The 14,172-nt window shown below is 39.0% G+C and overlaps 2 protein-coding genes across 18 annotated transcripts in view; one reads left to right on the top strand and one right to left on the bottom strand.

Moving 5' to 3' along the window:
- Nucleotides 1-8,700, top strand: part of LOC135102870 (uncharacterized) — a 53,589-nt gene extending 44,889 nt beyond the window's left edge. For 9 of the 17 annotated variants that reach the window (XM_064008488.1, XM_064008516.1, XM_064008551.1 and 6 more), the window contains 3 exons: nt 3,291-3,435; nt 3,990-4,058; nt 8,539-8,700. In XM_064008488.1, coding sequence (XP_063864558.1) covers nt 3,291-3,435; nt 3,990-4,058; nt 8,539-8,585 — 261 coding nt within the window. In that variant the 3' untranslated portion in view covers nt 8,586-8,700. Of the gene's footprint in view, nt 1-3,270; nt 3,436-3,989; nt 4,059-5,210; nt 5,587-6,647; nt 7,544-8,538 lie in introns of those variants that run through there. The other 8 variants (XR_010269852.1, XR_010269863.1, XR_010269838.1 and 5 more) reach the window with 5 other exon arrangements.
- LOC135102855 (carboxypeptidase D-like) overlaps nt 5,308-14,172 on the bottom strand; it is a 28,162-nt gene continuing 19,297 nt past the window's right edge. Inside the window, exons 19-28 of the mRNA XM_064008450.1 lie at nt 13,883-14,019; nt 13,055-13,239; nt 12,472-12,621; nt 11,846-12,045; nt 11,447-11,610; nt 9,897-10,031; nt 9,021-9,171; nt 8,407-8,670; nt 7,737-7,928; nt 5,308-6,498 (exon numbers count right to left, since the gene is read on the bottom strand). Coding sequence (XP_063864520.1) covers nt 6,392-6,498; nt 7,737-7,928; nt 8,407-8,670; nt 9,021-9,171; nt 9,897-10,031; nt 11,447-11,610; nt 11,846-12,045; nt 12,472-12,621; nt 13,055-13,239; nt 13,883-14,019 — 1,685 coding nt within the window. The 3' untranslated portion in view covers nt 5,308-6,391. The remainder of the gene's footprint in view (nt 6,499-7,736; nt 7,929-8,406; nt 8,671-9,020; nt 9,172-9,896; nt 10,032-11,446; nt 11,611-11,845; nt 12,046-12,471; nt 12,622-13,054; nt 13,240-13,882; nt 14,020-14,172) is intronic.

The following is a 14,172-nucleotide window of genomic DNA, read 5'->3' as shown; positions in this document are numbered from 1 at the left end:
AACCAACTTTTCACTAGTATGCGCACATCCAAAACCGAACATACTAATGGCCAAAGAGAAAGAAAAGTATATACGAACATATGTACAATTGAGAAACAGATGCAGCTGATAAGGAACATAACATCACATATCTTCCACTGAATATCATACACACACAAAAAAAAAAATTCAACGCAACTACCAGATAAAAAAAACAAGAACTGTAAATGCAAGTGCGTATAGAAAACCCAATAATTAATCTTAGAAGCAGAAAGAGAAATACACGTCAGCCTTCCCTCAAAACCCCTTGATGGACGAGGCTGCTGTGTTTTGTCGAGAATTCATGGCGGGATTACGTCGTCTGATCCTGATATAGAATGGCAGTCACGGGATATTGATGAGACGCGGCTCCTCTCTGTCCCTCTCTCCTGTCCTCTCTTTCCTTGCCCTGTTCTCTGTCTCTGTTCCTTGACTTGCCTCTCTCCTGCCCTTCTCTTGCCCTCTCTTGTCCTACCTTGCCTTACCTTGCCACCTCTTAGGCTGTGTTACTCTATCTACTTACCCTTTTTTCTGTCTTTCTATGTCTCCTTGCTCTATTTCTGTTTTTTCCCTCCCTTGCGTTGCGTTACTCTCCTCTTTGCCCTCGTTTTCTTTCCCCCCCGTCCCGCCTCTGCCCTACCTTCATTTGCATTGCGTTGCTCTCTTAGGTCTCTTTCTCAGTTTCCCTCCTCGTTTTCTGTTGCGATGGAGGTTGATGGGGAATGGATGTCTTCTGGGTCCGGTATTGGTGTGGTAGTGGTTTGTTGGGTTTATTTATGATGTATTGTTATTCAAGGGGGAAGGGACGTGAATTGAAGTCTCAGTGAGCAATCTGATCATTCTCTCTCTCTCTCTCTCTCTCTCTCTCTCTCTCTCTCTCTCTCTCTCTCTCTCTCTCTCTCTCTCTCTCTCTCTTTCTGTTAGAAATCTAATTACATCTTTTCTCGGCTACATAACCATTGATTGAAAAAAAAATGCAGTACTACAAAAAATAATTATTTGAATAGTTATTACATTATTACGTTAAAAAAAAAAAAAAAAGTGTTTGACAGTGGAAGGCTTAACAACATTTCTTCTCCCGTAGCTAAACCTTTTCCCTTAAAATTCACTTAGGTCCCGACTCCTGTAATATAATGAATCAAAGGGAAACCATATTATGGGGAGGATCTTGAAGGAGTGGGGATGGGGACGTGGGGGGGGTTGGGGAGCAGGGGTGTGGAGGGTGAGGTCAGACAGAGCCCCCGCCGCGAGCTGGAATGGCTACCTTGGGGGGCGGGGAGGAGTAGGTGACTTGAGAGCGACGGTGGGAAGAGAAGCTAAGGGTTGTGGGGAAGGGAAGGAGTGTTATAAGGGGAGAAAGTGAGGTAAGAGGAAGAGTGGGGAAGGGAAGAAGTGAAGTGAGGTGAGGTGAGCTGAGGGGAGAGGGATGCTTTAAAGAGAGATAAGGGGAATTGGTAGGGGAGGACAGAGAGAGAGAGAGAGAGGGAAACTATAGAAGAAAAAAAAAGTGTGTAAAAGGAGAAAGAAAATTAAACTGATATTTATCGATTTTTAGTAGTGATGTGATGGTCGTAGTGGTGGTGGTGGTAGTAGTAGTAGTAGTAGTAGTAGTAGTAGTAGTAGTAGTAGTAGTAGTAATAGTAGTAGTAGTATTGGTGATAGAAGTATTAGTAAGTGTAGTATTTACTCATTTACTTACTTTTTTCTCAGTCTAGTGTATGCGAAGAGGAGCTCGGAATGAGTGAGTGAATGTGTGAGTGTCGGGAGACGTGGGAAAGTGAATGAATGTGTGTGTGTGTGTGTGTGTGTGTGTGTGTGTGTCAAGGCAGTGATGGACAGTAACATAATCCTCTATACTCCTATGTATCTTGCCGGACAGTGGCGAACCTCGCCCTCACTTCGCCTTAAATGACACGTGGATGAAAGTAACAGAGGAAGAAATAAAGCTAAACACACGACTGTAGAAATAAATGTGACGACAACTTCTAAAAAATAAATAAATAAATAAATAAATAAAAAAAATCATCCACTCAGGAACAGAGAGAAACGGCCACGTGTAAATATACTCTCTTGTACCGTATCGTTTCAGCTGGCACGCTTACTCCATTAAATTATAAATGCATTTCAGACGAGATGGATGAATGTGATGGGTGTTGAGGCCAGTAATCGATAACTATAATGGCAGTATATATTTTCCTTACGAGCACTACATCAGAATGTTCTAATAACCGTGATGGGATTCTTTCCACATATTAAGCATTGTTTCACTTTTCCACCTCTGCCCTGCCGCCCCCCACCGGTCTCTTTCACCCCCCGCAGCCTCTCATAAGCCGCCGTGACCACCCTCGCCGCGTGACCCTTGTGGCGCAAGGCACGCCGCGTTACGCCCACAAAAGGTGCCCCGCCGACCCACCCCGCCCAGAGGCTAGAGGACATGCCTACCGCTGGCCCGGGGTGGGGGACGCTTTCTAAGGCGCGTCTTCATTTGTCAAGCGTCAGCATGGGCGTATGGGCTCCTCGGCAGGCTGTTTGTCGCTCCCCTTGCCCTGAGAAATAGGTCACGTTTGAGTTATGACATCGTGGACACTTGAGGGTTTAATGTCCGAGGTGATGTTCTGCTGACTTAGTGACGACGCTTGGACGTGTCTGTACCTCACGGTAGACTTTGAAACTACCAAATTGCATCTATGGTCAGAATGAAACACACACACACACACACACACACACACACACACACACACACACACACACACACACACACACACACACACACGATCTGTCTGGCTTTTTTTTTTTTTTTCACCCAGTTAAGGTTTATCTTCTGTGGACAGTTTTCCAAATAAAATTTACTTTTAGTGTGTGTGTGCGTGTGTGTGTGTGTGTGTGTGTCTGTGTGTGTGTATGTGTGTGTGTGTGTGTGTGTGTGTGTGTGTGTATGTCCTAGCGAAACGGCCTGCGAAACGCCCAACGAATTTATATAAGATTTACGTTATTTTTTTATAGTTATCCATAAAACTTTTCATTTTCTTTGGTGTCAAAAATCCAATGGTGGAGGACTTGCTTTTTATATTAATTGATAACACAAGGGCTCTGAGCGTTTGTGATTGTATTTTAATCATGTATGGGGATGTATCAGAGGCGTTGTTTCATATGTAACTCAGGTAAGAGTTGTTTAGCAATTAGTGGTGGAAGCATTACAGTGACGTATACGTAAATTTAAGAATCAAATTATGTTGTAATGACAATTCGTAGTTCCATACATCTATTTACAGGTAAAATCTGAAGTGTTACCAGGATGTCACAGCATGTCTTCCTCCGGGCATACCAGGCGTGGAACAGACCGTGCCGTGCCAGACTGTACTGGAAGGAGCTCCGAGGGTGCCACTTCCTGCCAGAAGGGAATAATTCTTCCTGAAGGTACATATCGTCAGTAATCCTCAGACAGCAGTCATTACACACACATAGGCACATTATCTTCTCCATGTTCATTTTGCCTCTTTCTTTTTTTCCTTCTATTTATTATTATTATTATTATTATTATTATTATTATTATTATTATTAGTTACTTATCTAGTATTTATTCATCATTTTATCATTTAGTTTTATATTTCATTGTATCTCATTTATTTTTTTACTTATTATATATATAATATATATATATATATATATATATATATATATATATATATATATATATATATATATATATATATATATATATATATATATATATATATATATACTCGTATATATACTTTTTTTGGTCTTCCCTCGTATTCCACTCTCTCCTAGTCCTCTATCTTACTTACTGATCTATCAAGTTATATCAATTGTTACCACCAGATTCTCTCTCTCTCTCTCTCTCTCTCTCTCTCTCTCTTATTTTCCTTCAGTGTGCTATCCCATGTTACCAGTGACTTCACAGTTCAGGGACCACCGTCCATATTACATTTCACCACCTTGTTTTACAGGCCCTGCTCACCAGCTGACCATCTCTGAGAAGATACTGCCCGTTAGCACCCAGCATTGCCTTACATCAGGTCAGTTTCTTCCCTGCTTCGTGTGCCTTTCTGCCTCCCACCCCTCTTCATCTTTCTCTGCAGTGTGATCCACAACAACTTTAATTCCTTCTAATTAGCAGTCCGTAATGCGATTTGTCCAGTATTTGAAACAGGAAAATATGGAAAGTCTTATTCAGTATGAGTATTGTAAAGTTGAATAATAAAATACCCAAAATATATATAACTTGCCAGCGTGATGGTAGCATTGCTGTCAAACTCCTTAATCATCTCTTTCTTGGAGATTGTAATTTACTGCCAGTTCTTCTCAGTCTTTTGACAATACAATGTGAAGTATACAAAAAAATACAAAAACACTGAAACTTATGAGTAATGTGGAACAGAGTCAATTAATGGCATGCCAGCTGTGTATGTTGTGATATAGTTCATGATTAGTGATGGCGTGTGTGGGCGGGTGAGCATCAACATGACTGGGTAGCACCAGGAGGGTGGGGTTCATTATTAGAAATTTTGTATGTTATTTAATCCACAAATTTCTTAGTAATCAGGATAGTTATTCAATATGTACTGTGCTTACATGCATATACCAAGGGTGTCTCCCCAAAAAAAGGAAGGTAGCTAAGACAAGACACACAACTTTCACATTCACACTCATTCACTCCACTCTGCAAGCCCCTTGGCCCCCAATGAAGAAGAAAAGTGCTCCTCCCCTAACTAAGTCACTTTAGGAGGATCACCTACACAGCTTGGACAGTTTGAAGCCTCCTTCATAACAAGTATTTAATTTGTACATTATCAAACCATATGCTGTCATGGACCCCACAATAGTTTCCATACATCTTTGTGCTCAGTTCTGGCTTGTGTTGACAGGCATGTCTTTGGCTTCTTTCTGTACTATAAGAAAAACACCTTCTGTGGCACAAAATTGATAAAAATCTGTCTTCTGAAAATGTGTGAATAGTTGCAGGAAAATCATGCTCTTGATAATTTGCATAATTTATTTGGAACATGTACAGGTATTTATAAATTTTAATTAAGGCACAGTATAAAAATATCACAATTACATTTATCTGAAGCCATTCTCTTAAAACAAAGTAGATTAAAAATTTTTATATAAATTCTCAACTTTCATCTTTTTTTAAATATAACATTCTCAACTTTTGTGCATTACAGATTAACTACGGAAGCATGTTCATAACCATTTCCCTGCCACAGGTAACAATTGTCACAGGTTATGAAGATTAGATTACATATCACCTTTTGGAAGAAAGTGTGTGTGTGTGTGTGTGTGTGTGTGTGTGTGTGTGTGTGTGTGTGTGTGTGTGTGTGTGTGTGTGTGTGTGTGTGTGTATGTACAATGAGTTACAGCAGGGTGGAAGAGGAGGAGATTACTTGCTTCAGTAGACAGACCATCCTACAGATCAGCTACTACTGTGAGCAAGATAGGAAATTAATAAGGCTCCTCCCCACACATCCCTCTGCCTGACATGATGCCAGACTATATAAAGCAAAAAAAAAAAAAAAAAAAAAAAAAAACAATTAATAATAATGTCCATAATAATAACATTGTGCAACATTGTGCATCTATTGTAAACAGGCAGTTAAGAAAATTTTTGTATGGGATATCAGCCTGGTAAACAGTGTAAGAAATGCGAGACAGAGGGAATAGGGAAAGAGGATAAAAAAAAAGGAAAGGGACAAAAGGAAGAAAAAGAAAAAAATAGCAGTCAGGAGAGAGAGAGAGAGAGAGAGAGAGAGAGAGAGAGAGAGAGAGAGAGAGAGAGAGAGAGAGACTCATCCTTTTTAATTTCACTTTATTATTTAAGGATGGAGGCAAGCAATTACTCTGGTTATTAAATCTTTCATCAGTAATACTTCTATCTCACAACATGACCTTCCTGTTTCCCTTATTTACATCAATCTGCCATTTCACAACATGACTTCCATTTTCCTCATTTACATCAGTCTGAAGAACATTTCCATTCATCTATGTGCTTTTTGTACTAGCACCAAAAGAAGCAGACACCAACACCTTTCCACCAAGTAGTTTAACCATCACATATAAGAGACCATCAAGCAATATTACTTATATCACTTAGCCGGAATAGATGTTACTGTCTAAATGCTTCTGGCAAATGCAACAAGCTGTAAATGAGGAAATGAATAGTGGAACACAACTAATGAATCACCAACCCCAGAAATCAAATGCAATGGCATTCATTTAATTAGCTGCAAAAATATATGATTTTCTTGTTAATTACAAACATGCATCATTAAGTTTTTACCATGCGAGGTGAAAACTCGAAAGAAATACTATCTTGATTTTTGAGTATGTGGTTTGAAAATGTAAAGAATCACCGTAGTGCCTTCTTGCTTTGTGTCAAAGTATCAATGAACAACTCGTCTTCATCTGAGGAGCTGGACACCAAGTCATGATATGAACGCCTGTTGACACGCTTTTCTGTGGAAGAGAGAGAGATTCATTAGAGCAACACACACACACAAACAGTCTCTCTCTCTCTCTCTCTCTCTCTCTCTCTCTCTCTCTCTCTCTCTCTCTCTCTCTCTCTCTCTCTCTCTCTCTCTCTCTCTCTCTCTCTCTCTCCACAGCACTGAGAATAACAAGAGGAAGAGGCTAAGAACAGGGGACAAGAGGACAAGAAATGTGGAATGGGGGACAAGAGGTCAAGGATAAGAAAGGAATGGGGACAAAAGGAAGAGGCCAAGAAGAGGACAAGGCCAAGAGGAGGAAGAGGGGAACAAGAGGACAAGGCCATGAGGACAGGGACAAGAGGAGCAGGGCAAGAAGACAAGACCAGGAGGAGGAGAGGGACAAGAGGACAAGGCCAAGAGGAGGGGGACAAGAGGACAAGGCCATGAGGAGAGGCACAAGAGGACAAGGCCAGGAGAGGCACAAGAGGACAAGGCCAGGAGGAGAGGGACAAGAGGACAGACAAGGCCAGGAGGAGAGGGACAAGAGGACAAGGCCAGGAGGAAAGGGACAAGAGGAAAAGGCCAAAAGGAGGAGGACAACGAGGCCAAGAGGAGGGGGACAAGACGACAAGGCAAGGAGGAGGGGGACAAGAAGACAAGGCCAAGAGAGGGGGGAACAAGAGGGCAAGGTGAGGCCAAGAGGAGGGGAACAAGAGGGCGAGGCCAAGAGAAGGGGAACAAGGAGGAGAGGGACAAGAGAATGAGAGGACATGGAGAGGAAAAAAAATAAAAGGATGTAGATGTGCTATGCAAAGAAATTAATATTCTATTACTTCTGTACATAAACAATTCTTCCTCATCCTTTTATTTTTTGTCCTCTTGTCCCTGCTCCCCCATCCCCCCCCTTTTGGCCTCATCCTCTTGGCCTCATCCCCTACAGTCTACATACATACAATCTTCAATGGCAGTCAATGATGACAAATTTTTGGAAACAAATCAGATGGGAATGCTTCTATTGTTTTTTTATTGTGTTCTACTGGAAATTGAAAAAAAAAAGTACATATGTAGCTTGCTGCACTACTTCTGACTTAAACCACTGGCCCCTACACTACTAACTCACACGTAATCTCAAAAAATGTGTGTGTGTTCAATGGAAAACACCTTTACAACTGTGGCACCCAATTTTTATAAAGATGTTTTCAAAATGAATGAGATAATTATGTGCCAGCACTGATAATATTATCAAAGTAATAATATTTCACTTACTTTTCATCTTTGGTCTTGTGCTCTCTCTCAGAAACTTTACTTCTGATTCTTCGTCTGATGCAGATGGAGAATCATTGAATATGTCCACAGAGTGACCCAATTGCTGAAATCCATATTTTTTTTTTCGGTTTGCCTGAGAGCGAAGTGATGCAGTGAACAGGCAGCACACCATCAATAACAGTGTTACAGAACCTGAAAATAAAAAAAAAGATTCCTTTAACATAAGTACTAAATGTTGAACTTTGTACTGGTTAGACCAATGTTTGGACTGTGGTGGTGGTGTCCATCAAAATGAGAGGAATAAAGATATCTCATTCTGTTCTCTCATCACCACAACCAACACATTTGGAATCTTTTTCAAATCAATATTTTGGGGATTATAGGGATACATATACATGAGCATGGCAAACATAAGTGCACTGGAACCCAAGGAAACAGAGTATTGAAGCAGCACCATAACAAAACTTTAAAGGGAATGAATTAAGAAATTTACACATGAATAAAAGTGTTGAGAGAAATTAAGAAGAAATTAAGGAAAGATAACTTCAGGTGTCAGTGGTATGAACATGTTACATATCCACTGCTTAGTATGTAGATACAACCTAGACAGTAGAAATTGTTCTTTGACATTCACCTCCTATATCACATCCCTGCCAGCCTCCACACCCACCTGCAAAGAGCACAAACACCGTCCTTGGCATTGACAATACTCGGTCATCTTTCCTCAATCCAAACATAACTGTCTGTGCACTCAAAACCTGCACAAGTTTGGTCTCAGCATAGTAGTTCTCTCTTTCTACAGTGATCACATGTGGCCCAGCAGCCAGAGGTCGCCACCATGCCCCATGATCGCCTGAGGTCACCACATGTTGAGAGCCCTTGACATAGATCTTGGCTCCAGTTAGAGGGGAACCTTCCAGATCTGTTACATGACCTGGAATAAAAAGTGAAGTATATTAATGAGTACATCTATCTTTGCATGAACCTTCAAGACAAGATTTCAAACTATATGCAGTCTTGCCTTATATAGGATTATATTCCAAAGCAAAAATGTGTGTGTGTATATATGGAAACCTTGATTTATCTGGGTGTTCTGTTCCTGAAGATGTCAACAAAGAACAGCTATAGGACTGATTCACATGTGTTATACAGCTAGCTCTACATCAAAAGTCATTTCTTAGATTCCAACAATTTCTTAAAAGACATACCTCACAAAATACAAAGGCTGCCTGCTGACTTCTTATTACTGCCTTTGTAGTTGATGAAGATTATTATATCACTCACCTTTGATGCCCACTGAAAACATGCTGAGGAATTCAAGAAGTCCTGGCTTATGTTTCCTCCACAGACGACTAATAGTAGATGCATCAGGGGACCCACAGCAGCCATAATAGACATTGAAGGCCAAAGTATCAGAGTTCTTGTAGAAATAATCCTAAAATAAAAAACAACACTAGTTATGTTCACAGTTCAATGTGTGCCATGTTTACTGGAATCTAATTTAATCTATCAAATATACATTCCTGAAAGTCCCACTGCAAGGATAATGGTAAGTCTCAGACTCCTGCTGTCCAATCACCTCATCATTGTGCTCTCTCATTTTTTCTCATGCTCCAACACTTTATCCTCCCATTTTACTGAGATTTATCCTTTCACACTAAAAACATCCATCCCACTCTAGTATATCTTTATCATTTCACTCTCATCCACTCTCTTCAAAGCCAAACCATCAATGAAACATTCCCTCATCACCTCTCCAAAAACTAATTCTTTCATCCCAACTAAACATGACTAATCTTCCAAATGCACTTTCATTACCCTCACCAATGAGATGATCAAACTGTAATCCTGATAATTACATTTAAGATGAGGAAATGAGTTCACTCAAGCATACACCATGCTATACTCAAGTAAAGTGACAAACAGTTTGTTAGGTACTAACAGTAGCCTAACAAACATAGACATAGAACAGAGCACAACAAAGAATTCAGGTGGTTATGTTGTGGAATTTGACATGTGCACACAGCCATCTGGTGTGAAATAGAGACAATAAATACAATCGTGTGGCATGTGTGAACCACAAGATGAATGAGAAAGAAATTGAAGGTACAAACTCTGGATTCCTCCTAAGTACAAGACACACTTTAATCCAACACTTACAATCATGCTTCCATTGTGTGGTTTTATCGAAGAGTCACGAACTGTGCCATTGATAAGGGTGAGGTTTCTACATTCTGACACTTCCTTTGGGAACCTCACAGCTTCAGCATATGTGGCTCCAAGTTGCTGGAAGATCTGTTGCAAAAAATAAATAAATAAATAAAAAATAAGAAGGTAAGTACACAGGACAAAATCAATAACACTTATCTGCTGCTGCTTTCACTTCTTTGATTATTCTGTAGGTTTTTTTTTTTTTTTTTTTCAAAATAAACTACTGTATTATTTTGCTGTATTACAACCTGCACCTTCTGGTCTCTTCACCATCATTATTTTGCTTTACATGGTTCCTTAAAGCATCACAATATTCTTCAGAGCATTCATTTTCTAATCAAAATTTGTGATTCTTTGGGGTTTCACTGGAGTCATTTTTCAAACTTATGAACCACTGTGAATGCTTCACAACAGTCAATGAAGTTATGAGCATTCCATACCAATTGTGTGGTCAATAACCAAATAAGGATTTTTTAAAAATTCAGTGATGTGACTGAAATGACAGCACTTGACTTTTTTTAACAAACCCTACAGGAGATGAGATGGATGACTGAACAAAATAAAGAGGAGATATCGTGTCCCTCCTAATGAATGGCAACATTGCAACTTGTGCGACTGCAGGGTCAGCAACTCTCAACAAGGAAAAACTGAACTTAGGCATAGCACAGCAGACTATATACTTCCACAGCAAGGCCTGACAGCACACACTAGTACAGTGATTCTCAAGCTGTGCACTAAGGCGCAGAAGTGCGCCGTGACTATCCTCCGAGTGTGCTGCATAATTTCATGGATAGGTATACACTACACTGACTGTGGAGTTGGTATGCCATCATAGTCCAAGATATGTCATTAGTGCACCACTAAGTAATAAAGTTTGAGAACCTCTGCACTAGTACCTGCCCCTTCATAATGAAATTATTCCCTACACTACACCTACTCCAATCCTTAGACCACAGCAGATGCCCACTCCCTAACTGTGTCATTACATCAAATGAGCCATGCTAGACATGTCTACACACCCTCCCAAGAGTTGACAAGACCACGTCCTTTTCATACACTCGCCACTGTTGTTCTCCATTCAACTCTACTATGAACAATCATTCTTGCTTGCTGCACAGTCATTCCTCTCACAGTCAAGGCAATACAATAAATTAATAATAACTATTACTATTATTATTATCATTATTATTACAAGTATGAAAGATAGATTATTACTATTATTATTATTTTTGGATTTTTTTTAATCTCAGTCTTAAAAAATTCTTCCAAAATATTTTGTCCAGAAAACTTCCATAATGTGACTGAACACAAAGACTCATTGTATTCAACTAATACTAGTTAATTTTAATTAGTGTTTAAATTACTGCAGTGTCCCTTCAAGCAGAAATATCTTCCTAGAAAGGTCCAATAAATTATCAGAATTACAAAAATCCATAAATAAACAACTAAAATATAACAAAAAAAAAAATAGTAAATACAACAAAAATAAACTAGTTTACCTCATGATCAACTGGAGGGAGTGATGGATGCAGTGATGAAGAATATGGCAAAGCTACTCCCTGGCCACCTCCCCTCAAGACTAAAGCCAGAGTGAACCTGCGCTCCTTCACCCATGTGCGGACAGCAGCCATCTCAGGGACTTGTGGCTCAGGTTTCTCAGAATCTGCAAAATCATCAGTTTTGATTTTTCTTTTTTTCTCTCTCTTTTTTTTTTTTCTAAGGTTTCAATATTTTATATCTGAAATTAGGACAACCTTTACATGATGCATTATATTTCATAGATACTAATACTTATTGTCATAACTTCATGCACATGAAAATAAAACTTCTTGTCATAACTTCATGCACATGAAAATAAAACTTCTTATAATTATGTCTTTTTTTTTTAAGATACTCACCATTTTCTGCAAAGCAAGAGTCCAGTTCCACATTGTGGGCATTTTTAGTATTTATTTGCGAGTCACACGTATCAGCTTTCTTTTTGGCTGAAGGAACCTCTGCTATGCTGTCAGGATTGAGTGTGGGCACAAGGTGAACATGCACATTTTGGAGAATTTTGTCCACCGTGGCATCATGACCATAGTGAGACAACAAGTACCTGGAGAAGAGAAGCATTATGTCAGGGGAAGATATCACAGCATCAAGTAGCACTACCAGTCTTCTTCCCCGATACTTTCTTCAATCATTCATACTCTTCCATGCTCTTGGTGAATTTAGGAACATAAGATTTATCCATCCATTATATTTTTACAATGCATTACCAAGTACCATCTTTACTGCACAATCCAGTCTTCTACAACCCTCATAACTAAGGAACACACAATGATGTCAGAGAAGAATTACAAGTATGAAAATATGACTGATATTTGCTAAGCATCTCTTTCCCCAAACCCTCAAGAATAGCAAGGCTGTGTACCTAGTTTCTAACAACAGTATAAGCAAAAATGGCAAAAATGGAAGTGTATAATAAATATAAATTCACTAAGCTTATGTATTTCTCAAATTTTAAACAAAAGGTACATACTTGGAGAATTTAACAACAATTTCTTTGGCAGCTCTGTCACTCTTCCCAAGGCCACCAATAATAGCAACTGATGGTCTGGCCATTTCTTTCTCCTGACCAACATCAATTTCCAGAGCCATGATCTGTTTGTTCTGCACACTGCGACCAATACTGAAACAGGCAAGAAAAATAAACATGAAAATACTGAAGGTACAAATAATAAACACAGGAATAAAATCACGTCCTTCACTTGGCAACAAAATATCACTCCAAACATGTACTACATCTATTCACACAATAAAATTAATCCACTGGAAGCTTAACAACACTTAGCTGTACCGAGTTTTACTGAATTACAACTTATGTCAAAGATGATAACAATTATGCAAGTATTTGTCTCCACAGCACAAAAAGTAAACTCATACCACAAATTATGAGATGTTGCAATATGATACATCCTTCTATATGGCACACTTTATGGTATTCATTAAAACTGTAGTAATCCAAATATCTGGTCATGCCCACAGTGTAATAGTATTAACAAAAATTTGACTCTAAGACAATAATCTGCAGTTTTGTCTGAAGTACAAGACAAGAAACATACCTGTAAGTCTTTGATATCTGAGAGAAGTTTGACTGCAGCTTCAGTAGGTAGTCTTCTGTGGCATAATATGAGCGATATGTAACATCTGGATCTTTCAACGAGTCCAGAGTCAAACTCTGCGGTGTTTCCTTATGTGCCTCCACAACAAATGTCACTGTTTTGTTCTCCAAATCAGGAGATGATATCTGAAACATATTAAGCATCAGCACAAGTAATAATCATATTCCTTTCCAGGACTAAATTTATTTATGGATAGGGATGAGAGGTGGATACAAGTAGATGTTTCATACAGGGATTGCCACACATAAGCCTTCTGACTTTTTGCAGCCTCCTTTATGTTCTTGTGTTATGTATTACTTTCAAATTCAAAAAGACAGGAAAAAAATGCATTTACTACATACATAAATATCCACAAGTTACTTTAAATAATGTAAGTATGGTTCATCTTTGACCAGTAAGGGGAAAAATATGGAATTTAAGTTTTAATGACAGGACATTAAATCAAACAATTATGTAAGCACAAATTACAGTTTGGGTTTTCATTATCTTCACTATTTTGCATTAAAAGTCTTGATCAAAGGGCACTGTAACTGTAAGTAAACTTTAACTAACCACACACTTGTCCTGCATCAATATAAGATTATAGTGTGGGTTGTGTGGTGTTGCTTGTTGACTGAACCAAGTGACTGCTTACATAAAATTTTGAATAAATGTTAAACCACTGCCCATAAAAAAATTGATGCTATGGATTTTCTTATGTTACAAAATATGTTGTCAATGATCAGTGGATGTAAATGAGTGTTGCCACTCCAAGAAAAGTACACAAACCTGAAGGGAGTGAGATCCTGTGGGCAGAAGTTTCCTGAAGGTGGCTTGCCTTCCTATCACCAGCTCCTTTCCATCCAAAAATATTTTGGCTGAGGTAAGTGGAACACCTTGCTCATCTACAATCTGGCCTGCAACACCTAGAAAGATCAAAGATATTATTTAATTATGAAAGAAAAATCTCACATGAACACCTTCACCCTGGATTACTCAACTTCCACCCCAAAGTCTGTGCAGGATACCAGTCCACTTATATCAATTTGAAATGTATCACCACAACCATTTCTCCAAAT

This window comes from Scylla paramamosain, chromosome 1 (genome assembly GCF_035594125.1).
Source record: "Scylla paramamosain isolate STU-SP2022 chromosome 1, ASM3559412v1, whole genome shotgun sequence".
In the NCBI taxonomy this organism is placed as follows: Eukaryota; Metazoa; Arthropoda; class Malacostraca; order Decapoda; family Portunidae; genus Scylla; species Scylla paramamosain.
Note: the sequence above shows the minus strand (reverse complement) of the source record. Positions and strands in the feature narration are given on the sequence as shown.